General features: G+C 44.2%; 2 protein-coding genes across 2 annotated transcripts; one reads left to right on the forward strand and one right to left on the reverse strand.

Moving 5' to 3' along the window:
• Positions 1–21,321: 21,321 nt before the first annotated feature.
• LOC141104643 (uncharacterized) lies at positions 21,322–22,020 on the forward strand. The gene has a single exon (XM_073594305.1). The coding sequence runs from the start codon at positions 21,322–21,324 to the stop codon at positions 21,976–21,978; it is 657 nt and encodes a 218-aa protein (XP_073450406.1). The 3' UTR covers positions 21,979–22,020.
• Positions 22,021–22,932: 912 nt separating this feature from the next.
• LOC141104650 (histone H3) lies at positions 22,933–23,388 on the reverse strand. Its single transcript, XM_073594315.1, has one exon. The coding sequence runs from the start codon at positions 23,365–23,367 to the stop codon at positions 22,957–22,959; it is 411 nt and encodes a 136-aa protein (XP_073450416.1). The 5' UTR covers positions 23,368–23,388; the 3' UTR covers positions 22,933–22,956.
• Positions 23,389–24,528: the final 1,140 nt, after the last annotated feature.

Below are 24,528 nucleotides of genomic sequence, written 5' to 3' on the forward strand. Positions count from 1 at the left end.
GGAAATCGGGATCAATCAGTATATGGCGAAAATGAAACGCCTTTTGAAAAAGAAAGCTAACCTTTCTTGGCACATAGAATTCCTGAATAAATATGTCCGGGAAAATATAAACCTCTTGGGGCTCAGGATACAAATATATCCTTCATTTCAAACTACCACTCCTGAGTTTAAAGTAGCATGGGAAAGTGCACTTACTACCTGCAGCACTAATCTGATAAAACTTCTTATTTCCCAATATCAATCTGAACTTATTACACTCGACCAGGAGATTGTATTGCTACAGTCTTCAAACGAGAGTATAAAAACCCATGCCTTATATACTAAACGCTGGCAAGATATCAAGGATTTTGTCACCAGAATTAATAGAGACATTATCTACAAGAAACAAAATAAGCTGTCCAAGGATAGACTGGCCTTCATGGAAGGCTTTGCCTATCATTGGCAGCTGCCCTCCCGCAATAAAGGGTCCAGGACAAGACCTCGTACATCCAAAAATCAGGGAAATGTTCCTTATACTACAGATGATGATACAGAATCTGACTCTTCTCTGTTTCCTTCACAGCCCTCTTCCAGGAAAAACAACTCTACAGCTCACCATTCCAATCAAGGAGCACGTAAGCGGGATCTTGGTGGTGGGTCCTATACACCTTTTTTTTAAAAACGTCCTCCCTCAGAAAACACTTTTTCTCACACCAGGTCATTTCACGATACTCCTCAAACTTTAGACACCAATGGTCACCCACCAGGTAGATACCTGGGTGCAACACCCCTACAGGCTATTCAGCTTCTTAATTCACAATCACAGACACAGATCATGCCAGCAAATGTTAGTCTATCCTCAACTGTAGGCGACACGGGTAGATCTCCCTTGCAGGGAGCCGTTGCCGCCGAGATTGTACAACCTTCACTGCAAAACACTTCTAGCAACAACACACTTGCTACACATCTGCGGCAAAGTACACTAGACTCACATGTCTCTCAAACTAGAAATTCCTCACTAAATTTTCAGACACCAGCTCACACACCACTCCTCACTTGAGTTCTAATTTGGATATTTTCAACCTCACACCTTATTCTCTCTCTACTCACCAAGTAGAGGTTCTCCGACTTGGTTTGAGCTTCTGTCCCTCTATGGCAATTGATGAATATGAAACCATCAAGGATTTATATTTATTTTCTCGTAATCTCACCTATAAATTTCTTTTTGATAATGATCGTCTTCGATCCATACAAGATAAGCAAATTTCTGAACAAGTCAAAAACGACACAATAGAGGATTTCTGGGCCCTCCGTGATCCAATGCTATTACTAGACGAAAACGAACAATCTAGTCAGGTTGATACCCCAGTGGATTCTAATCCTAGTCCCGTAGTATCTGCACCCAACACTCCATTTAGAGGTAAATCTCAGCGCTTTCCTGACCTAATGACCAACTCCAACATTTGGGCCTTCCTGATGGGCACAATCAATGATGTCAAAAAAATGAATGTAATGCCGAAACACAAGAATCTTACTCCGGCACAGGCACAAGCAATCACACAGTTACAGAATCACCCTGACCTCGTGATCAAACCCACCGACAAAGGCGGGAACATTGTTCTTCTGACTAGGGCCAACTATGAACACATGGTTATGGATATTCTGTGCAATAGGGCATGGTATAGAAGTATTGATTCCACTGTAATTGATCAATACAGAATAGAATTTTTGACTATCATTGGTTCTGCCCATCAGGAAGGCCTTATTGATCAGGATCTTTACAACTTTCTGAATACACGCCATCCAAGACTGGCCACGTTTTATGCACTTCCTAAAGTGCACAAGGATTCCACCAAACCCCTGGGTAGACCCATAATATCGGGTATTGGGTCCCTGATGGAAAATGCCAGCCGTTTAGTGGATTCGATACTCTTACCACATGTGCTAGCATTACCCTCATATATAAGAGACACATTAGATCTTCTCAAACATATCGAAGGGATGGTCGTGCCTCCTGATGCTCTGCTCGTGACCTTGGATGTTGAGGCTCTTTATTCAAGCATCCCTCACGAACAGGGCATCAGGACAGCACGTACCTTCCTTCGTGAACAAACCCACCACCGGTGGGACTATTGCGAGTATATTCTGGAGTTGTTGCGATTCATTCTCACGCATAATTGTTTTACTTTTAACGAGTCCTACTTCCTCCAGGTGCAGGGCCATGGGCACATGTTGCGCGCCCACCTACGCCAACCTGTACCTGGGGGGGTGGGAACGTATTATTTTTTCAGACGACAATTTATCACAATTTACGAGCCAGGTGATGTGTTGGCTATGTTTTATTGATGATATCTTTGTCATATGGTCGGGCACCACGGAAAGTTTGAATACCTTCATTGAGATTTTGAATCGCAACTCTTTCAACCTCAAATTTACAGCGTGCAGCGACAGATCCACTATCATCTCTCTTGATCTCACGATCTGTAAAGACAGTGATGGCCGTTTGGCCTCCACGCTGTTTCGTAAAGAGACGGCGAGCAACACTCTGCTGCACGCGGAAAGTGCTAACCCACATACCCTCATCCGAAGCATACCTTATGCACAATACCTTAGACTCCGTAGAAACTGCCCTTTCACGGAGGAATTTAAACTACAAGGCAACCTACTCCGGGACCGTATGAGGGCGAGAGGCTATAGTAAATCGCTTCTTCGCCGCGCCTATAAAAAAGCATTGGGCGAATCACGTAACTCCCTCTTGTACCAGAATAAGATTCCTAAATCCAGTTCAACGGTAAGATACATCACCAAGTATTCTCAACATCATGCTGAAATACGTGACATTTTAACCACACACTGATCCCTGTTGCGTGATGATCCGATTCTGGACAAATATGTTACTCCTACTCCGGCAATCACGTTTCGTAGGTCAAGATCCTTACGGGATAAACACACGTCTAGCCACTACCATAACGTCTCTCCAGTTCAACTTCATTCTAAAGGTATCACTAGATGTGGGAGATGCACCTTCTGCCCCTGGACTCGCACAGGCACTTGCTTTAGATTACCAAATGGGGAAACCTTTACCCCTAACTTTCACGCTGACTGCGAAACCCAGGTTATAGTATATCTAATGACATGTAGTTGTCGAGCTTTTTATGTTGGAAAAACTATTAGGCAATTTCGTTCCCGTATTAAAGATCACATTTATTACTCTGGAGGGGGTAAGATGATCACCTCAGTCAGTAGACACTTGGACCTTTACCACAAACTCGACACCTCGGTGGTTTCGTTCATTGCCTTGCAGTGATTCCGAGAAGCCCCCGGGGTGGCGACTGGGATAAACAGATACTCAGACAAGAAACACTTTGGATAGAACGCTTGGATGCTACTCGAGCCCCTGGTATCAATGAAGCTCATTCCTACAAACCTTTTCTTTAATTGACTCCTTTCATGGATACGAGTTGGTTCCTGTAGTATATAGAGGTTGTGGTTTACACTAGATTGATATTCCCCTGTTCCTTATCCCCTTTACATATCCCCCCCCCTTTTTTCTATTTTTTTATATTCTTGCTGTGCTGTCCGGGTCCTTTTGAGTCTATGTGTATGTATATAAAAAACTTGCATGAACAGACTGAACAATTTACATATTAGAGTTTGACTCTTAACCCTTTAGCTGTAAATTCCATTCCTCTATGAAGACTATTGATATTTAGGTTTATACAATTGTAAACTGTAAATAACTTTTGTTGATTATTGACTTCCCTCCGGATGACGTCACGTCGGCACCGCTGATTGGGTGACTACGGACGGAACGTGCACACAAATAGGATGGCGTCCTATCATTGTGTATACCCGCTCCAGTGAAGGGATGGCACTGCGCGGTCGATATTGAGACTTATGGAACCCAGGTACCTCCACCTTGTTTCAGGTAGTGGCCACATTAGACGAGTGGCCATTGTTATATTTTCTAGGCACACTGTTTTATGGCTGTTTACTCTCCCTGCCTCCCCTTTGTATCGTAGGTATGAGCAGCCTTTATTTTAAAACAAATCCTCTGTGATACTCTGGCCCTGGCACCTGTATAATCGCCTGTGACTCCTTGAACCCCTTACATATATTCATATATATCTATATGAATCTGATATGGAATAATTTTTTCTACTCTAGCTGCTGGTGAGTGACCCCTGCCATGGTTTCATTAGTTTCACTAGCATATAAGATCTGTCTTTCATTGTATATTGAAATCAGTTTTATATTCTTTTGTAGGATATACTACCAATCTTGACCTAATTTGATGCGCGTTGCTCTACTACATTGTTTGCCTTTTTTTCCCCTTACCTGCGGGCCACTTTATTTCATTTTATTTCATATGATTTTTGATACATCTATTCTGTAAGTACTCCACAAAGAAACCCCCCCTTTCCCGCCCCCCCCCCTTTCCTCCCTCCCCCTCCTCTGTTGTATTGGTTGGTAGCTAGTTCATGAATTTTTCTACCTTGATACACCCCTCAGACACCATCTACTACTATGTTGTGCACGCCCCCATGGTAGCCTTTCACTGCCTCCTCGTTTGGTGTCCCATCCTTCACCGCATTGGTCTAACCAGCATGGATTTGTTTTGATTTTGTAGTACTTGGCATTGTTTTAGATGCTAGCTTTTAGGGTTTTATATTTATTAATTATATGTTATGTATTTTTGATAGCCACAATACAGCTTTCTGCTTTTGAAGAAGCGTGAAGACACGCAAAACATGTTGAGCATTGAATATCTACACAATTTGAATTAATCGATTGCGGATCTGCTATCCAGCCACCTTCTCTACAAGTTTGCCAAGTTTGGTGTTGGCGCTCCATATGGTTCGTTGTGTGCCAAGCTGTACAGGAAAAATAAAATCTGGAGAAATAGATATTGAATTGTTCCCTATATTGGCATTTTGCCAGTTCAATATCTCCTTAACCATTAATCCTAGGCACTCCAAATTTTACACAGTGGGTCTTCTCTACCCTCTCTACAGTGTTTGTCAAGTTTGGTGTTGCCGCTCCATATGGTTCGGTGGCAGTGCATTTTTAAATTACACCAACTGAACAAAATTTTCCCATAGGCGGCAATAGTAAATTCTGCCCGATATTGGCATTTTTTCGATTCAATATCTCCTGAACCGTTAATCCTAGGGACTCCAAATTTGACACAGTTGGTCTTCTATACCCCCTTTACGTGTCTGCCAAGTTTGGTGTTGTCACTCCATATGGTTCGGTAGCGCGCCAAGCTGTCCTGGAAAAATAAAATTGGAGAAATACATGTTGAATTGTTCATGATATTGGCATTTTGCAGGTTCAATATCTCCTTAACCATTAATCCTAGGGACTCCAAATTTGACACAGTGGGTCTTCTATACCCCCTCTATGTGTCTGCCAAGTTTGGTGTCGTAGTGTGGGGACACTATTTTGGGGACTTGTGTGTTAACATTGTGTATGGACATGTGTGAGGACACTATTTTGGGGACTTGTGCGTTAACATTGTGTAGGGACATGTGTGGGGACACTATTTTGGGGACTTGTGTGTTTACATTGTGTATGGACATGTGTGGGGACACTATTTTGGGGACTTGTGTGTTTACATTGTGTAGGGACATGTGTGGGGACACTATTTTGGGGACTTGTGTGTTAACATTGTGTATGGACATGTGTGAGGACACTATTTTGGGGACTTGTGCGTTAACATTGTGTAGGGACATGTGTGGGGACACTATTTTGGGGACTTGTGTGTTTACATTGTGTATGGACATGTGTGGGGACACTATTTTGGGGACTTGTGTGTTTACATTGTGTATGGACATGTGTGGGGACACTATTTTGGGGACTTGTGTGTTAACATTGTGTGCAGACATGTGTGGGGACACTATTTTGGGGACATTGTGTGGGGACATGTGTGGGGACACTATGCTGGTGATCAGTGTGTAAAAAGCTGTAAAAAACAGCTCATACCCACTGATCACCGGCCGGCTGCAGCGATCCGCTCTCCTCTTCTCACCAACAACTTTCACGTGAGGAAAGCTGATTGCCTAGCAACCGGCTCTCTATTTACATCACATGACGGCTGTGGTTGGACACAGCCGTCATGTGATCAGGTGGGCCAATCACAGAGCCCTCCTGCCGATCAGAAATGCGCCGTGCCCGGGTGACACGAGCGCATCGGGATTGCGTCGCTTCGCGTGTGACCTCCTTCCTTCTGAGGGACATTCCTGAACGTCCACTCAGAAGGAGGAAGCACCCACCCGGCCGTATATGAACAGTGGCCGGGTGGGAAGTAGTTAAATAGCACCAAAAAAAAAAAAAGCTCTATTTGTCTCAAAACATAAAAATGTAGTCTGGGTACACTGTTGTTGCATGACCGCGCAATTGTCATTCAAAGTGCGACAGCGCTGGAAGCTGAAAAGTGGCCTGGGCAGGAAGGGGGTAGAAGTGCCCGGTATTGAAGTGGATAAAGAACACAGGGTGTTTGGCTGGTGGTATTTCCAGAATGTCAGAGCTGAGCTTCCAATAAAGGATATGCGGTTCTATTTAGTATCCTGGGAGAGTCATAGTGACCTTTGTTTTATAACGGTAAGCACACAACTACAGAATCCGGCATGCTCACCCAGGGGCCGGCTCTCATACCTGTAATTGGATTAACCAGTTTTGTAGAAGAACACTCAGAGATCCCTCCTGAAGCCTAGTGCACTATAAAGGGAACGTGTCATCTTAAGCCAGCCATAGATGGATCGAATCTCCGCTGGTTCAAAAAGGGACCTTCTGAGATTTGATCCATCTATGGGCAGGCTGATTGAATCCGTCACCTACAAGCCCATCAGATTTTTAACAGGTAATTGTTGCTAGCAGCTATAACCACTAGCAATAATCACTGGGGTTGATTTACACTGGTGTGCTGTGCAACATTGCATGTGATTCCCACCACACTGCTGTGCAAATCACATGCGATTGTCTGCGCAATACAGATTGTATGGCTGAATTTGCACCGCATTCAGTCCAAAGTCCCGCATGGTGTTCACACGCATGCTATCCGATTCCTGTACGAATTGACAGTTTGCACTGCAATATGTGAACAGATCTGGGGCTGTCATTAACCTTGTATTGACACTCCCAGCAGTTTGCATAGTGCAGTGTGAACTGCCTGCCAATCAGATGCGATGTCGGAACCTGAAGGAAAATAGACTGTGCGCTCTGCAAGTGCAGTTGCTCCAGAGCTTAGTAAATGAGCAGAAGCTCTGCTGACTTCCATCATCCAATCATGTGCAAGCAAAAATGCTGTTTTTTTGTTTTTTTTTTCCTTGCACCTGATTGGGTATTCTTTGCAAATTAAAGCTTTACCTCATTTATTAAAGGGGTTGTAAAGGTTTGTGTTTTTTCACCTTATGCATTAAGGTGAAAAAACACCTTGCAGTGTCCAGCCCCCCCCGAGCCTCACTGTTTTACTTACCTGAGCCCCGAATTTCTGTGGGCGCGTCACTCTCTCCGCGGCTTCTCGGCTCTTCATTGGATAGAATGATGACAGCGCAGCCATTGGCTCCCGCTGCTGTCAATCAAATTCAATGATGCGGCCGCCGGGGCCAAGTCATACACTCGGCGTCTATGACACGGGAGCGCGCCCGCAAGGTAATCCCCTCGGGAGAGAGCTTCTCAGGGGGGGTTATCTATTGCGGGGAGGAGCCGCGAGAGCCATCGTGGGACCCCAGAACAGGAGGATCGGGGTCACTCTATGCAAACTGAACTGCACAGTGGAGGTAAGTATGATATGTTTGTTATTTAAAAAAAAAAAACTGAACCTTTACAACCACTTTAAGCTCTGGAGCAACTGCACTTTGCAAAGTGCACAGTCTAATTGTCTTTAGTAACCCCTTTGGGGTTAAATTATTAAAGACAAATTGTGCACTTTGCAAAGTGTAGTTGCTCTCTGCAAGGGCAGTTGCTCCAGAGCTCCATAAATGAGGTAAAGGTTCACTTTGAAATGAAATACTCAATCAGGTGCAAGGCACATGATTGGATGATGGAAATCAGCAGAACTTCTGCTCATTTACTAAGCTCTGGAGCAACTGAGTGCACAGTCTATTTGCCTTTAGTGAATCAACCCCATTGTGTCCTCCCAGCAGGGACGGCTCCCCATACGAGAACACAATAGCTCCAAGGGAGGGATTCCCGGGACTGTCTGTGTTGATGGGGGAAATCAAATGATTTTCTTTCCTGCAACCCGTGATTGCAGGAAAGAAAATCACTCCTTCTATGGCCGGCCTCTGGGCCCTTTCACACTAAGCAGTTTTTCAGCTATTAAAGCGGTAGTAAACCCGCACATTAAAAAACAAAAAAAAAAGGAAAAACAAAAAAAACCCTGCAAGGCAAAGGCATAATGAGCTAGCATACAGCGCATACTAGCTCATTATTAAATACTTATCTCAGAACGAAGCCCCCGCATCGGAGCCTGGTCCACACCTAGGGAGCTGACATCTTGCTCTCGGCGTGTCTTCCGGGTTCGCGGCTCTGGTGCTGTGAGTGGCCAGAGCCGCGATGACGTCACTCCCACGCGTGTGCGCACGGGTGTTTTCTTCCCGGCAAGGTCCGGCAGCGTCCTTCAGCCGGGCATTCAGAGCGCATGCGCCACTGACGTCAGCGGCTGCATGCAAAGGGAATATCTCCTAAACCGTACAGGATTAGAGGATATTTATTTTACCTACAGGTAAGCCTTATTATAGGCCTTATTATAGGCTTACTTGTAGGTCAAAGTGTCCAATTTGGGTATACAAAGCGTAAGAAAAATGCATTGAAGACCTGTGGAACTCTTCACAAAAAAACTTTTATAAAAAAGAAAAATGCACCTTCCTATTAAAATGATTGGAAAACGCATCAAAAACACACCCGCAGTTGCATTTTTGGTGCATTTTTTGGAGACAGGTGTCCAAGTTTCCCTGGTACGTGGGACACACACGAAGTATCACCACAATCATCAGAGGGAGGGCAATGATTCTAGTCCAGACCTCCTTTGTAACTCAAAACTGGTAACATGTAAAGGCTTTTAACCACTTGTCCTCTGGAAGATTTACCCCCCTTCATACGGCACTGCATTACTTTAAGTGTGCAATTGTCAGTTAACCCCTTTGTGCCGAGCGTACGCATATATGCAGCCTCGGCTTTAGGGGGTTATACCAGGATGATGCCCGCAGCTGCAGGCATCATCCTGGTACCGTTTTTTAGAGCCAGCTGTCGGCTTTCCAGGAATGACAACTGATGTGGCTAAAAGCCGCTCGATTGTTATCCTGGAGGAGAGGGAGGGGACATTCCCCCTCCCGCTGCCTCCCGTCCCACCGGGAGACCCAATCCGAGATGTGTCACTTCCGTCGCCTAGAGATAGACTGGCATGAAGCTGGAAACGGCTCTGTTCCAGTCTTCTCTCTGTAAACACGGAAGCAACGTCACAATGTCACTTCTGTTTTACTCGGCTGCCAATGGCGCAGAATTTTAAAACATATACAGTATTCAAAATCACCGTTTTCAGCGATCTTAATACTTTGAAGTGCAAAGGAGGGATCGGGGGTCTTTTAGATCCCTCCATAAAGAGTACCTGTCACCACCTATTACTGTCACAAGGGACGTTTACATTCCATGTGACAGCAATAAAAGTAATCAAAATTTTATTTATTTTTTTAAAACACAATGTAATAATATAAAAATAAATAAGAAAAAAAAAAAGCACCGCCGTCCCCGCGAGCTCGCGCAGCAAACAAAATGCATACGGAAGTCGAGCCGGCATATGTAAACGGTGTTCAAATCACACATGTGAGGTATCGCCTCGATCGTCAGAGCAATAGCAATAATTCTAGCACTAGACCCCCTCTGTAACTCTAACCTGGTAACCGTAAAAAAAATTAAAGTGTCGCCTATGGAGATTTTTAGGTATCGTAGTTTGTCGCCATTCCACAAGTGTGCGCAATTTTAAAGCGTGATATGTTTGGTATCTATATACTCGGTGTAACATCATCTTGTACATTATACAAAAAAATTGGGCTAACTTTACTGTTTAGTTTTTTTTTAAATTCATGAAAATGTCTTTTCCCCCAAAAAGTTGTGTTCAAAACACCGCAGCACAAATACCGTGTGATATAAAATATTTCAACAATCGCCATTTTATTCTCTAGGCTCTCTGCTGAAAAAAAAAAAATATATATATATAATGTTTGGGGGTTCTAAGTAATTTTCTAGCAAAAAATATGGATTTTAACTTGTAAACACCAAATGTCAGAAATAGGCTTAGTCATGAAAGAGATAAATTATTAAAGTCACGCAGTGGCGTATGAAGGGGGGTAAATCTTCCTGAGGTGAAGTGGTTAAATGCCTTTACAGGTTACCAGTCGTGCGACGCTGTACCCAAATAAAAGCGCTGTGCTGCCTGCTCAGTACCCGCCTATCAGTCTTATCAGCGCACATCAGTGGAGGAGAAAAATTAGCTGTTTGCAAAATTTTATGATAATTTTTTTTTTTTTTTTCAAAATGTTCTGTCTTTTTTCGTCTGTTTAACAAAAAAATAAAAACCCCAGCGGTGATTAAATACCACCAAAAGAAAGCTCTATGTGTAGGAAAAAAATAATAAACATTTCATAAGGGTTCAGTGTAGCATGACCGCCCAATTGTCATTCAAAGTGTGACAGCGCTGAAAGCTGAAAATTGGCCTGGGCAGGAAAGGGGTAAAAGTGCCCGGTAGGCGAGTGTTTAAAGTAGATCTTTCTCCAAAATATTTGCGTTTGAAAAACTGCTGCGAAAATACCTGGTGATATAAAAAATTGCACCACCCGCCGTTTTATTCTCTAGGGCCTCTGCTTAAACCAGTATGTAATGTTTGGGGGTTCTAACTCATTTTCTAGCAAAAAAAAAAAAAAAACCTGCAAGGGTTAATTGTCCATTTATGTCCAAAGGAAGAATAAAAGGAGAGTTACTTACCTGATCCTCCTCCCCGCACGATCTGCACCCCAACACTATAAAGGTTATTGGTGACCAGAGCAGGGTCCATAGTCCTGCATTGGATGTCAGGACACCAAAGGACAGTCCACCGGGGGATGGTATGGGGGCACCTCCTGCTGGGGGAGGGGTGGAGGATCAGGTAAGTAAAATGGTTTCTCCTCTCCCTGGGGCAATACTAGTGATTAATCATTACAGAGGGGCTGCAGATGGGCTTTAAGGGGAGAAGGAGAGACAAGTGAGATATGGGGGGGTTCTCTTGTTACTTGTCCTGGGGGGGATGGGGGGTTCCGTCATGAACTTGCAACAAGGGGTGATAATGGTCATGTTCCTGGGGGATGAGGATGAGCTCCATGTGGGGGAGGGGGGTCCCGGATGAGTTCGATGTGGGGGAGAGGGGTCCCGGATAGGGTTGCCACCTGTCCTGGGATTGACTCGGACAGTTCGGGTTTGGAATCATGCGTCCGGGTTTCAGACCGCCTAAAACCCAGACACATTATTCAGACCACACCAGTGGCAGAACTACCGCAGCATGCCGCGGTCGCTATGGGGCCCCGGCATGCTGCCGAGTGGGGCCCTCAGCCGGGGGCCCGCTGTCGAGTGGCATCGGCAAGCTCCTGTGACTGTCCCTGGTGCTGCACAGTAGCTAGAACACCGGCCCGACGCCATCCCCATCCCAGCAGCGTGACGTCACTCGGCCGGAGGAGGGAGAAGCGTCGAGAGTTATTGCAGAGCCTGCTGCAACCAAGAGGAGCCGAGCCAGGCAGCGCCGCTGAGGAGGAGGAACCTACTGTATTGCAGAGCGCCAGAGAGAGACAGATTCAGACTGAGAGATCATTCACGTTTCACACAGGTAAGTATGCTGCATTCAGTGATGTTATACGGCCAGAGGAATATAAACTGTGTCTGTTCTCTATTATACAGCATGGTGGGGGGTGGGGGGAGGGGGGCAAATGTCCTGCACTGGAGTCAAGTAACTGCTGTATTAATGTCCTGCAGGCTGCACTGGTCACCTCATGGTCACTGATGAATGATTTACTGGTCATGTCATGCTCACTGATGAATGATTTACTGGTCACGTCATGGTCACTGATGAATGATTTACTGGTCACGTCATGCTCACTGATGAATGATTTACTGGTCACCTCATGGTCACTGATGAATGATTTACTGGTCACGTCATGGTCACTGATGAATGATTTACTGGTCACGTCATGCTCACTGATGAATGATTTACTGGTCACGTCATGCTCACTGATGAATGATTGTACTGGTCACGTCACGGTCACTGAGGAATGATTTTACTGATCACGTCACGGTCATTGATGAATGATTGTACTGGTCCCCTCAGGGTCACTAAGGAATGATTTTACTGGTCACAGTCACTGATGAATGCATTTACTGGTCACGGTCACTAGGGCTGGGCAATTTTCTAAAAAAAATTTCGATTCACGATTCAAATTTATTTATTTATTCTTTTGGACACCGCACAAAAAAATAACTAATTCCATTGAACAACAGATTACCACACTCAATTTTTTTTTAGATTTTTTTTAGATTTTTATTTTTTTTCACAGCACCGGTCCTGAGGAGCTGCGGGCAGGAGTTTTTAGGCGAGGCCGCTGCTTCGGCCTAGTCCGCGGTGACCGGCCGCACGGACTAGGCCGAAGCCGCGGCCTCGCCTAAAAACTCCTGCCCGCAGCTCCTCAGGACCGGTGCTGTGAAAAAAAATAAAAATCTAAAAAAAATCTAAAAAAAAATTGAGTGTGGTAATCTGTTGTTCAATGGAATTAGTTATTTTTTTGTGGGGGGGGGCTGTTTGCAGGGGGGGCCCCATACAACATTTTGCCCTGTGATTTCTAGTTACGCCCCTGGACCACACTATGGCTTCACAGCAGGGTTGCTGGCTACAGTTGTCTAATCTGAGAGTGTCTGTTACACTCTCTTTCACACTACCCAAAGCCAACACTAACAATTCCCCTCCCCCCACATACAGACAGGAGAGGAGAGAGGGCTCAATCTGTTCCTCTTCCCCCCACCCCTCTGTGTCTGCCCACACTCCAGTCCCCGGCGCTGTGCCTCAGAAAATGAAAGTGTGGGCCAGAAATTTGAATTCCAGCAGCCTCAGATACATCTGGATGAGAGTTGCTGACTGCCAAGGGGTGAGTGAGCTCACCATCCATCCCTGTCTGTGACTGAAGTCTCCCCCCTTCTCTCTCCTGCCTCTGCGTAAGTAAAATAAAGGTAAATCAGTACACATCGTAATACACATATTATCATTCATTATGATATCATATAGAAATGGAAGGGGGGTGTGGCTGATATGTCCTAGTTAGATATGGCACCTCATCCCAATGGTTATTAGAAAAAAGGAACAAAGGGAATGGGGATTATCACAGTGCCAGACGACTCAAGAAATCATTAATAATAAAGTATTTTATTACATCAATATTGTAGACATACAAAACATACAAACAATTCATTAAAATCAAATAAGAAAAGGAGAGCACATTATAATTACTACTAGCCAGAATGGTCTTGGCCTGCTAAAGTTGTGCGTCAATTCTTCCCTACATGTTTTGCCGAACCATTGGCTTCTTCAAGGAAATAAGACGAGCTCTAAGAGGAAATTGAAAAATGCAAAGAATTAAACATAGACAGTACATAGCAACATGATTTAAATATGATGTGCGATAATGGAGAAGCAGCATGGCATGAGGAGTATCCCCCCCCCCCCGTGAAAAAGAACCACCCCACAACCCCAAATGACAATGCTCCCCTACCTACACCGATGTCACCAGTCGGCCGGGTCAGGACAGAGACCGCCCAGAGGCAGCAGCCCAGTTCCACCACATTGTGGCTGCAGGGGGCAAAAAGGTGCATACTAGGATAGAAGAGAAAAAAACATTTAAATCAACATAGGAACCAAACACATCCCATGTATAGGGCTAACATAACCTCAATACCTACCAATGATAGTTGAAAAACTGAAGTCCAATACTAGGGCGCTGGAGAAACCAATAAAAATCAGATTGTGCAATAGAAAACACTTAGATTGAAGCTGTGGTATCAGAAAACAAAAAGGGAATTGCTACTATGAAAGAAGTGATAATTGGATATAAATCGAAAAAAATCACAAAATGATCTCCAAAAGTAGACCATCATTTACACTTACCCAGGACAAAACGATGCATGCCTAAGCTTCCAAATCAGATAAAGTACTGGAATTGATTGCTCACTAGGGATGAGCTTCGAGTTCGAGTTGAACTCATGTTCGACTCGAACATCGGCTGTTCCCCAGTTCGCCGAACAGCGAACAATTAGCACGTTTGATTTCTCCCATAGACTTTTAAAGGGTGTTCCGCGGCTTTCGAATTTGCCGCGGAACACCCTTTAAAAGTCTATGGGAGAAATCAAAAGTGCTAATTTTAAAGGCTTATATTCATGGTATTGTCATAAAAAGTGTTTGGGGACCTGGGTCCTGCCCCAGGGGACATGGATCAATGCAAAAAAAGTTTTAAAAACGGCCATTTTTTTCGGGAGCAGTGATTTTAATAATGCTTAAAGTGAAACAATAAAAGTGTAATATTCCTTTAAATTTCGTACCTGGGGGGTGTCTATAGTATGCCTGTAAAGGGGCGCATGTTTCCCGTGACAGCAAAATGACATTTCAAAGGAAAAAAAGTCATTTGGAACTACTTGCGGCTATTAATGAATTTCCGGTCCGACAATACACATAAAAGTTAATTGATAAAAAAGGGCGTGGAAATTCCCCACAGGGGAACCCATGAACCAAAATTATAAAAAAAAAATGACGTGGGGGGTCCCCCTAAATTCCATACTAGGCCCTTCAGGTCTGGTATGGATATTAAGGGGAACCCCGGCCAAAATAAAAAAAATAAAATGGCGTGGGGTCCCCCTCAAAATCTATACCAGACCCTTCAGGTCTGGTATGAATTTTAAGGGGAACCCCCTGCCAAAATTTTTAAAAAAATGTCGTGGGGTCCCCCGAAAAATCCATACCAGACCCTTATCTGAGCACGCAACCTGGCAGGCAGCAGGAAAAGAGGGGGGGACGAGAGAGAGCGCCCCCCCTCCTAAACCGTACCAGGCCACATGCCCTCAACATTGGGGTAGCCCCCCAAAGCGCCTTGTCCCCATGTTGATGAGGACAAGGGCCTCATCCCCACAACCCTATTCAATTTGTATTGGATTTACCTTAATTTGACTGCATATGGCTATTTTTATATTTTCCACTTTATGGAGAAAATATATTTTTAAATATGTAATTTTATGGAGATTTAGATATTTTCATGAATATTAAATATTCATATTATTTTTGTATGTAACTGATGACCCCATATGAAATAATTCACTACCTTGTTTATATTTTATAATTTTTATTTTCTATGTCTTTTGGTAGTGCCATCTAGTGGATTTTTTTCGGTATCATCCATAAACAGATTTTTACTGTTTAGAGCCCTGCCTATGTGTTTTCACTTTAAAGTGGGGCATGTGATGATATCTTAATAGATTATTTTTATTGTTTTTTGTACCCATCTTTAAACTGGCTAAATGGTCTCGTCATGGGATGCTACTCAGGTCGAGGCCTGGTTCAGCATTTGGATGTGGGTACCGTGACGTTAGTGATGTGGCTGCGTCCCGAGTGGCCGCATCATCTGACCTGGAATAGTCCCGTCATGTGTTGCTACCCATGTTGAGGCTTGGTCCAGTTCTCAGATCTTACGCCGTGACGTTCGTGACGAAATGACGTCGCAAACGACCGCGTCATCTGACTAATTCTAAAGAGAGACGTGGTTTTATCTCCTGGTTACAACGCTACGGAGATCTGATGCAGTGACGTCACGATTGAGCCCATAACGAGGCTTGGATCCGTTTTTATAATTTTTAATCCCCGCTTTTATAATTTTGAATCCCTTTTTCTGTTTACGTTGGGGAGCTTATGTGTGGCCTATTGCTTCCCACACACATATATATGTATTTATGGACTACAACTATTCCTATTAGATTTACAAGGTTTAAGACGCCTAATTTTGATTGACACTTCCGGTCTAACAACCGGAAGTGACACAAATAATGTTTACTTCCAGTATTATGCATTTTTCATGTGGGGTCATTAGGGATTTATAAGCGGTAGTGTTCGTGGGGTCTGCACCCCAGATGATGGCTTTTTAGTTGAAACGCGTCGGGTGGACCCACACATATATACCGCTCTTGTTCCTGTATTTATTAAGCCTATTTGATGATCCTCTAACATGTGAGTTTACACTTTTTTTTTCCTTTATTAAACCCTATTTAAATGGTATCACGCTATGGAAATTTTTTATCTCTGCATGGTTTTTGAACACCGAGCCTTTTGTCCTATCGGAATACTATCTCCAATTTGATGTTTGAAAACGTCTGTGCCAAGTTGGTGGTTTGATCCAAGACCTGTCGTGCCAGTTTAGCCCGGTGTATCCATCAAGTCAGTTGACTCACAAGCCTGTATGACTTGGGGGGCATAAGCCTCTCCAGGTCATCGACATCTGGTAAGCCTCCTTTTGTTCACTGGTGGTGGCCCATTTGTTATCACAGTTTCTTTGGAGTATCAACGCCGTGCGAATATCTGCCTAAGTGTGTTTTGGATCATCCTCGGACTTGTCAAATTTATATGTACTTGCCAAATCTAAAAACATACTTGCTAGCTTTGTTCTTCATATTCACATCAAAATTGTTATTTATTGTGGTATAATTGTTTTAATTATGTATTTAGTCACTTTTTATTGACTCTACTCACGTTTATAGTAGGCCATTTATTGATTTTTTACATATCATGTTGTTTATTTAGCATGAGTCACTTATTCAGCATGAGTCACTTTTTTCACTAAGGTAGACCCTTTATGCACCTTTATGTGTACCCTTTTGCATAGTAGGGTACTCGTTTAGTACTTTTTTACCTTTCATGGTCAAATTTAATATTTATGTATGGTATAATATCGCTACACTTTTTTTACACCTACTAAAATCACATATTGCACATGCCGTTACAGCTGAAGGAGTCTGACCGGTTCCACATAATATAAATGCCGGGGCTACGCGGACCCATATATTAAGAACAAGTGGACCGTGTGTACATACATGTAAAGGAATCATGTGCAGAACAGGCATAAAAAACACATTAATTGATAAAATATCAAATGCATAAAAATGGTATAAAAGTCAATTAAAAATCATTTAAAAACAATCAAATCTTGGATCAATATCAATATCATAATAATCATAAAAATCATACTTAAATCTAGAAAGACCTGGCCATCAAAGGGTTAACTGTGTGCCTAGCCAGTGCTTGTGTACTGTGGGGGAGGTGCTTTTACTAAGGGAAGGCACAGATTCTGCAAAGCCGGGAACACAGAACACAGGATCAATGCCTTCCATACTGACAGAATGGCAATCTGCCTTGTTTACATAGGTAAATCGCCATGCTGCCTGTGTACTGAACAATCGATGGATGCTAGCGGTACCCACCGCTGGGCTCCCGCTGTGTGTGATCACAGCGAGAGTAAGCCGCCAGTGGTGCGCTTGAGCGCCCCAGACCTGGAAATTCCAGATCACTCACTAGGTACATGATTTGGCGCAGAGCGGCTGTCCTGACACAGCATACCTATGGTGGGCGGTCTGCAACCGGTTAAGCAGGGGCCCTAGAGAATAAAATGGTGGGTGTAGCAATTTTTTATGGATATGCATAGAGAAAGGTCCCAAACACTGCACAGCTAGCAAAGCCTTTAGAGAACATGTGAAAGCAGCCTGAGCCAGCTTCATCCAAAGCCACGCCCCCCAAGACGTTTAACCCCACCCATGGGGCTTAATAATGGAGGTGAGAAATTAGATGGGCCCCTGCCCAACCAGCACCCATCGCAGAAAACACCAGATGGATTTACCAGAGCGGAGACCTCAAGTTTTAGGTGGTTGCAAACCCAGAAGAAGGCCAAATACGTACATGTATGTGATAATGTCTGTATATTTACTGTGAGCCGCGGGTAGGTGGCTAAAGTGTAAACGAGGCTACATTTTTTGTGTGTGTGTGTGTCCCAAAGACATTGGCACTCCGCGAAGGGAGGGCACAATACCCCCCCCCCCACCAACATCCTCATCACCCCCCACACACAACACAAAGGCTCTTCTCGGAGCCACCACATCCTCCTCACAAAGAGCTCCATACTATCTCATCACCACTACATCATACAAATACTCCTCACCACATCTCTACACCCCCCATCACACCGCACTCACATCTCTAACATTTCTAAGATGATTACAAAGTAACAATTCACACTTCTCTAGCCACTTCCGGACCGCCCACTGTATATATACGTCATTTTTTTGAAGATGGATATCTCGGTAACGGCAGCAGCTGCTGCCACAACCGAGGTGTCCATCTTTTCAGCGGGCGGTTCCGTACACGATAATGGTGGTCTCTGCGGCGGGTTCGCCGCGAGATCACCGTTATCGGTGGCAGGAGAGGTGCCACCCCCCCTCCCGCCGCTCTCCCGCACCCTCCGCCGCTTACCAGAGCCGTCGGTAGCGGCGGAGGCGATCGGGTCCTTTCCCTGCTTAGGGATGGAGACGAGTGAGGCCAAGATGGCGCCCACCCGTCTCCATACCATGTGACGGCCGGAGCGACGTCATTACGACGGCTCCGCCCACTTCTCTTAAAGGCACAATTTTTTTGTGTCATTTTTTTAAACGATTTTTTTTTTTTTTTTTTTTTTTTTTTTTTGCATTTTAGTCCAAATATGAGATCTGAGGACTTTTTGACCCCAGATCTCATATTTAAGAGGACCTGTCATGCTTTTTTCTATTACAAGGGATGTTTACATCCCTTGTAATAGGAATAAAAGTGATCCAAATTTTTTTTTTTTAAAAAAAACAGTGAAAAAATAAATAAAATAAAATAAATAATAAAAAAAAAAAAAAAAAAAATTTTTAAAGCGCCCTGTCCCGACGAGCTCGCGCGCAGAAGCAAACGCATACGTGAGAAGCGCCTGCATATGAAAACGGTGGTCAAACCACACATGTGAGGTATCGCCGCGATCGGTAGAGCGAGAGCAATAATTCTAGCCCTAGACCTCCTCTGTAACGCAAAACATGCAACCTGTAGAATTTTTTAAACGTCACCTATGGAGATTTTTAAGGGTAAAAGTTTGACGCTATTCCACGAGCGGGCGCAATTTTGAAGCATGACCTGTTGGGTATCAATTTACTTGGCGTAACATTATATTTCACAATATAAAAAAAATTGGGCTAACTTTACTGTTGTCTTATTTTTTTTTTCCAAAAAGTGAATTTTTTCCAAAAAAAGTGCGCTTAGAAGACCGCTGCGCAAATACGGTGCAAAAAAAAGTATTGCAATGACCGCCATTTTATTCTCTAGGGTGTTAGAAAAAAAACAATATATAATGTTTGGGGGTTCTAAGTAATTTTCTAGCAAAAAAACCTGTTTTAAACATGTAAACACCTAAAATCCAAAACGAGGCTAGTCTTGAAGTGGCTAGGAAGGAGATCTTTTCTCGTGCCGATCTCTTCCCACCACAATACAATATATAGGAGAGGAGAACAAGACCCCTTCCTAGAAAGATTCTCTTCATATCTCTAGACTTCCCTCATCATTACCAGGAGATCGGGAAAGAAAACCTGTTCAAGAGAAATACAAAGTCATCTCCTAACCTCCTGTACACACATCCCGGGATCACCTCTTTCTCAGCTCCGGTGTAGAAATCCTACAACTGACTAGTAAGAAATCTCACACTCACTATTCATTCTTCTGTATGAAGACGAGATTTCCTCTCCCCGATCTATCACAGGAATCTCTCCTCTGCTATTCTACAACTTTCTCCAATCTTCTCTCTCACACACCGATCACATTGTTACATCTTACACTCTTCTCTATTTCTTCTCATTATCTACAGAAGACAATTATTGGCACCCTGGAGAGAGTTGTACATTTATCATTCCAAGCCTCAAATTATTTTATATGTCAGCCAATCAGCAGATAGTGATCTGTACGGTGAGTGCAGAACTCCATCATCTGCAAACTGCACAGCGATGAGATTTCAGCGAGCAATTTGAAAATATTCCGATCAGTCAATCACAGCCTCTTGTCGTTCCTGTGTCAGCCAATAAGATCGTTTATATTATCATACAGGGAGCTTTCTAAAAGCGGGGCCGGGAGATCAAATTTTAATCCAAATGTGACATCGGGGCTGCTAATCCTCTTCATATTATTTGTGGGTGAAAATATGGAATTCTATTCTATGACAGTGAAGAGTCCATTCTCCTCATAACACAATGTTCTTGTTGCTGATCATTCTAACATGTCCGAAAAAATAATGTTGACGGATTCTCTCCTTGGTTAAAAAAAATATATAGATAGATAGATAGATAGATAGATAGATAGATAGATAGATAGATAGATAGATAGATAGATAGATAGATAGATAATTTTTATTTTTCTTTATACAGTATATTTTCTGAGTAGACTATATAGATAGCTGTGTGGTAAAATGTGGCAATAAACTTAGAGTATTTGAATGACAATATATTTATCATGATGAAATAATGATACATCACCACCAGAATAAACGATTTACTAGTCTGCTGTGTGCAGTGGCTACAAACATACAGTTGTCATAATGAGGAAAGAATGATAAATAGTACATGAAATATGACATGTCCTCATCAGATGACACCTTTGTATCTCTAACAATCTCCCCCATCACATCACACAAGGATCTCAGGTCTCCGGCTGATGTTTTTGTTCCAGGCTCCTTCTACTCAGCTATAGATGAGCAGAGTTCTGTATTAGAGGGAAATGTTTCCTGATCTTCACTCTTCACTCATTTAATGTGAAGATGATTGTAGTGGGAGATGTGAGAAGATTGTGTTCTGATGAGAATGTGTGTAGAAAAGCAGGTAGAAGGAAGAATGGGACACACACTCAGGAGGATGGATGTGTTTGCAGCCTCTGTGTTCAGCCTCCTGAGCAGATCATGAGAGCGGTAAGTGACAGATCGGTAAGTGACAGTCAAGTGAGCAGATCGGGTCCCCGATGAAGATCGTACATTGTCATATATTAGATACAAATCGTTTTTCTCTCTATCAGGGAAACACAACAAGAGAGAGAAGATTCCCCAACACTGGAGTGACAGACAGTGGGCGTGTCTAACATGTGACCAATAGCAGTGCAGAAGGCAAGTTCTATATTAACCAATAGAAGTGCATTATATATACCAGAGCACCACACAGACACGAGATTGATCTATGATCAAAACCTCGTTGAGAATCATGACGGAGACTGAGATCGCCCCATCCGCCGCTCCTCCAGCGGAGCCCGCCGCCAAGAAGGCGGCGACTAAGAAGGCGGCAGCCGGAGGAGCCAAGAAAGGCAGCAAGAAGCCGTCCGGTCCCAGCGTGTCCGACCTCATCGTCACAGCCGTGGCCGCTTCCAAGGAGCGCAGCGGGGTCTCCCTGGCCGCCCTCAAGAAGCTCCTGGCCGCCGGAGGATACGATGTGGACAAGAACAACAGCCGCCTCAAGATCGCCATCAGGGCGCTGGTGACTAAGGGGAGCCTCGTCCAGGTCAAAGGACATGGAGCCTCCGGATCCTTCAAGATCAACAAGAAGCAGCAAGAGGGCGACAAGGCCAAGAAAGTCACCAAGAAGAAGCCATCGGCTGCGGCCAAGCCCAAGAAACCTGCGGCCGCCAAGAAGCCAGCCAAGTCCCCCAAGAAGAAAGTCCCCAGCAAAGCAGCCAAGAGCCCCAAGAAGGCCGCCAAGAAACCGGCAAAGGCTGCAGCTTCTCCCGCCAAGAAGGCGACAAAGAGCCCCAAGAAGCCCAAAGCTGCAGCCAAGCCGAAAAAAGCCGCCAAGAGTCCGGCTAAGAAGGCGGCTAAACCCAAGACAGCAGCCAAGCCCAAGAAGGCCGCTCCGAAGAAGAAATAAAGGAAGGCGGCAGTAGCCGGAGAACTCCTTCATCTCCACCCCCCAAAGGCTCTTCTCAGAGCCACCTACCTCCTCCTAACAGAGCTATGCCTACCTACCTACACCCACCTCCTCCTAACAGAGCTACACCTACCTACCTACACCCACCTCCTCCTAACAGAGCCACAGCCACATACATTGTACATTTATCCCTTACAGGGAATCTCAGATTACATTTTATAATAAATCCCACAAATCATTACTAGAGATCCTGTAGATCGGAAATCCCTCCTGCTATAAATGATCTTTTCAGGGGCCCCACCCCACACACATCTGTCATGTGCAGATAGTATACCTGGAGGTCCCCGACAATTCCGCACAGTGTGTGGGATCTCCCGGGGGAGATGTAACAATGTGATCGGTGTGTGTGTGTGAGAGAGAAGATTGGAGAAAGTTGTAGAATAGCAGAGGAGAGATTCCTGTGATAGATCGGGGAGAGGAAATCTCGTCTTCATACAGAAGAATGAATAGTGAGTGTGAGATTTCTTACTAGTCAGTTGTAGGATTTCTACACCGGAGCTGAGAAAGAGGTGATCCCGGGATCTGTGTACAGGAGGGGAGGAGATGACTTTGTATTTCTCTTGAACAGGTTTTCTTTCCCGATCTCCTGGTAATGATGAGGGAAGTCTAGAGATATGAAGAGAATCTTTCTAGGAAGGTGTCTTGTTCTCCTCTCCTATATATTGTATTGTGGTGGGAAGAGATCGGCACGAGAAAAGATCTCCTTTCTAGAGAAGTGTGAATTGTTACTTTGTAATCATCTTAGAAATGTTAGAGATGTGAGTGCGGTGTGATGGGGGGTGTAGAGATGTGGTGAGGAGTATTTGTATGATGTAGTGGTGATGAGATAGTATGGAGCTCTTTGTGAGGAGGATGTGGTGGCTCTGAGAAGAGCCTTTGTATTGTGTGGGGGGTGATGAGGATGTTGGTCGGGGTGTATTAGGCCCTCTCTCCGCGGATGCGGCGTGCCAGCTGGATGTCTTTGGGCATGATGGTGACCCTCTTGGCATGGATGGCGCAGAGGTTGGTGTCCTCGAAGAGTCCTACGAGATAAGCCTCGGAGGCTTCCTGCAGAGCCATGACGGCGGAGCTCTGGAAGCGCAGGTCGGTCTTGAAGTCCTGGGCGATCTCTCGGACGAGGCGCTGGAAGGGCAGCTTGCGGATGAGCAGCTCGGTGGATTTCTGGTAGCGGCGGATCTCTCGGAGAGCCACGGTGCCGGGCCTGTAGCGGTGAGGCTTCTTGACTCCGCCGGTGGCCGGGGCGCTCTTGCGGGCGGCTTTGGTGGCCAGCTGCTTGCGGGGAGCTTTCCCTCCGGTGGACTTACGAGCGGTCTGCTTGGTTCTTGCCATGGCTGATCGATGCTTCCAATCTCCAGACGAAACACAAGTGTGAGAACACGGGCTGTGCGGCGTCCATTTATACACATCACTGCCTTCTGATTGGACAACTAACTCACACCCCTTTTCATGATTGGTTTACTTTTAAAAAAGCGCCATTTTTAAAATGCCCGCCAAGATCTGCCCGTTATCTGTGTTAGTAGAGTTACCTTCTTTGGGTGGGATGGGGGAGGGGAGTTCCTCCACATCATACAAGATCTCCATATTACCAAAAAGAGAAAATATTATTCATACATATTTTTATAATCAAAGATTAGAGACTCTTCTCGGTGTAAGAATTAGGAGCTCTGACATTGGAATGCTCGTCTCCATAATACAGTAAATGAGATGACAGAAAATCCTCCTCCGATCTCACTGATCGGATTATTCCGTTCTTTAGTAAATAACAAGTAGAAAGGTGACTTGTACAGCTTGTTCCATCCAGTACAATTCTGTACTAACATGGAGGGACAGATCGCTGAGCAGACAATGAATCGTGTCCCCCCAGCATTGTCCTCCCTGCTCCGGACACATCTGGGATCGGTGCGATCATTACTTCTAGATGTTCCATGTGGATCAGCATTAGATCATTGAACTCCTATTGCTGGATCTACATTATAATCGGTGTGCCGCCAACTCCTACCGGGGGATTTGAGGGAATGGACACAGGGCGACATCTAGATTGTATAAATCAATCCGATACATTTACATGAATTGGGTTTTATTTGTCAGAAAATGTTGCAGAAACATGATTTGAACTATAATTCTCATGATATCATGTCACCATTAGAAGGAGAATGACAGCTCTGATATGGAGCATATGAGAGGGTCTTATGAAGAGCATTTGTGTCTTGTTTGGATGATGGGGGGTGTTGGGGATTTATTTGGTGCTGGTGTACTACATAAAATATTATTATTTGACAAAATGTATATAGTGCTAAGAGTTTAAACAGCTCTTTACAATACAAGGGTGACAGTACAATCTCTATACAGTTCAATACAAAATGAATACGAGCGTCCTGCTCACGGAGTTTACAATCTAAAGAAATATTTTTATATTCAAAGATTAGAGACTCCTTATCAGTGTAATAATCAGAAACATTGAGATTGGATTATTTTTGCCCATATTTCAGT

This window comes from Aquarana catesbeiana, linkage group LG08 (assembly GCF_042186555.1).
Source record: "Aquarana catesbeiana isolate 2022-GZ linkage group LG08, ASM4218655v1, whole genome shotgun sequence".
Lineage (NCBI taxonomy): Eukaryota > Metazoa > Chordata > Amphibia > Anura > Ranidae > Aquarana > Aquarana catesbeiana.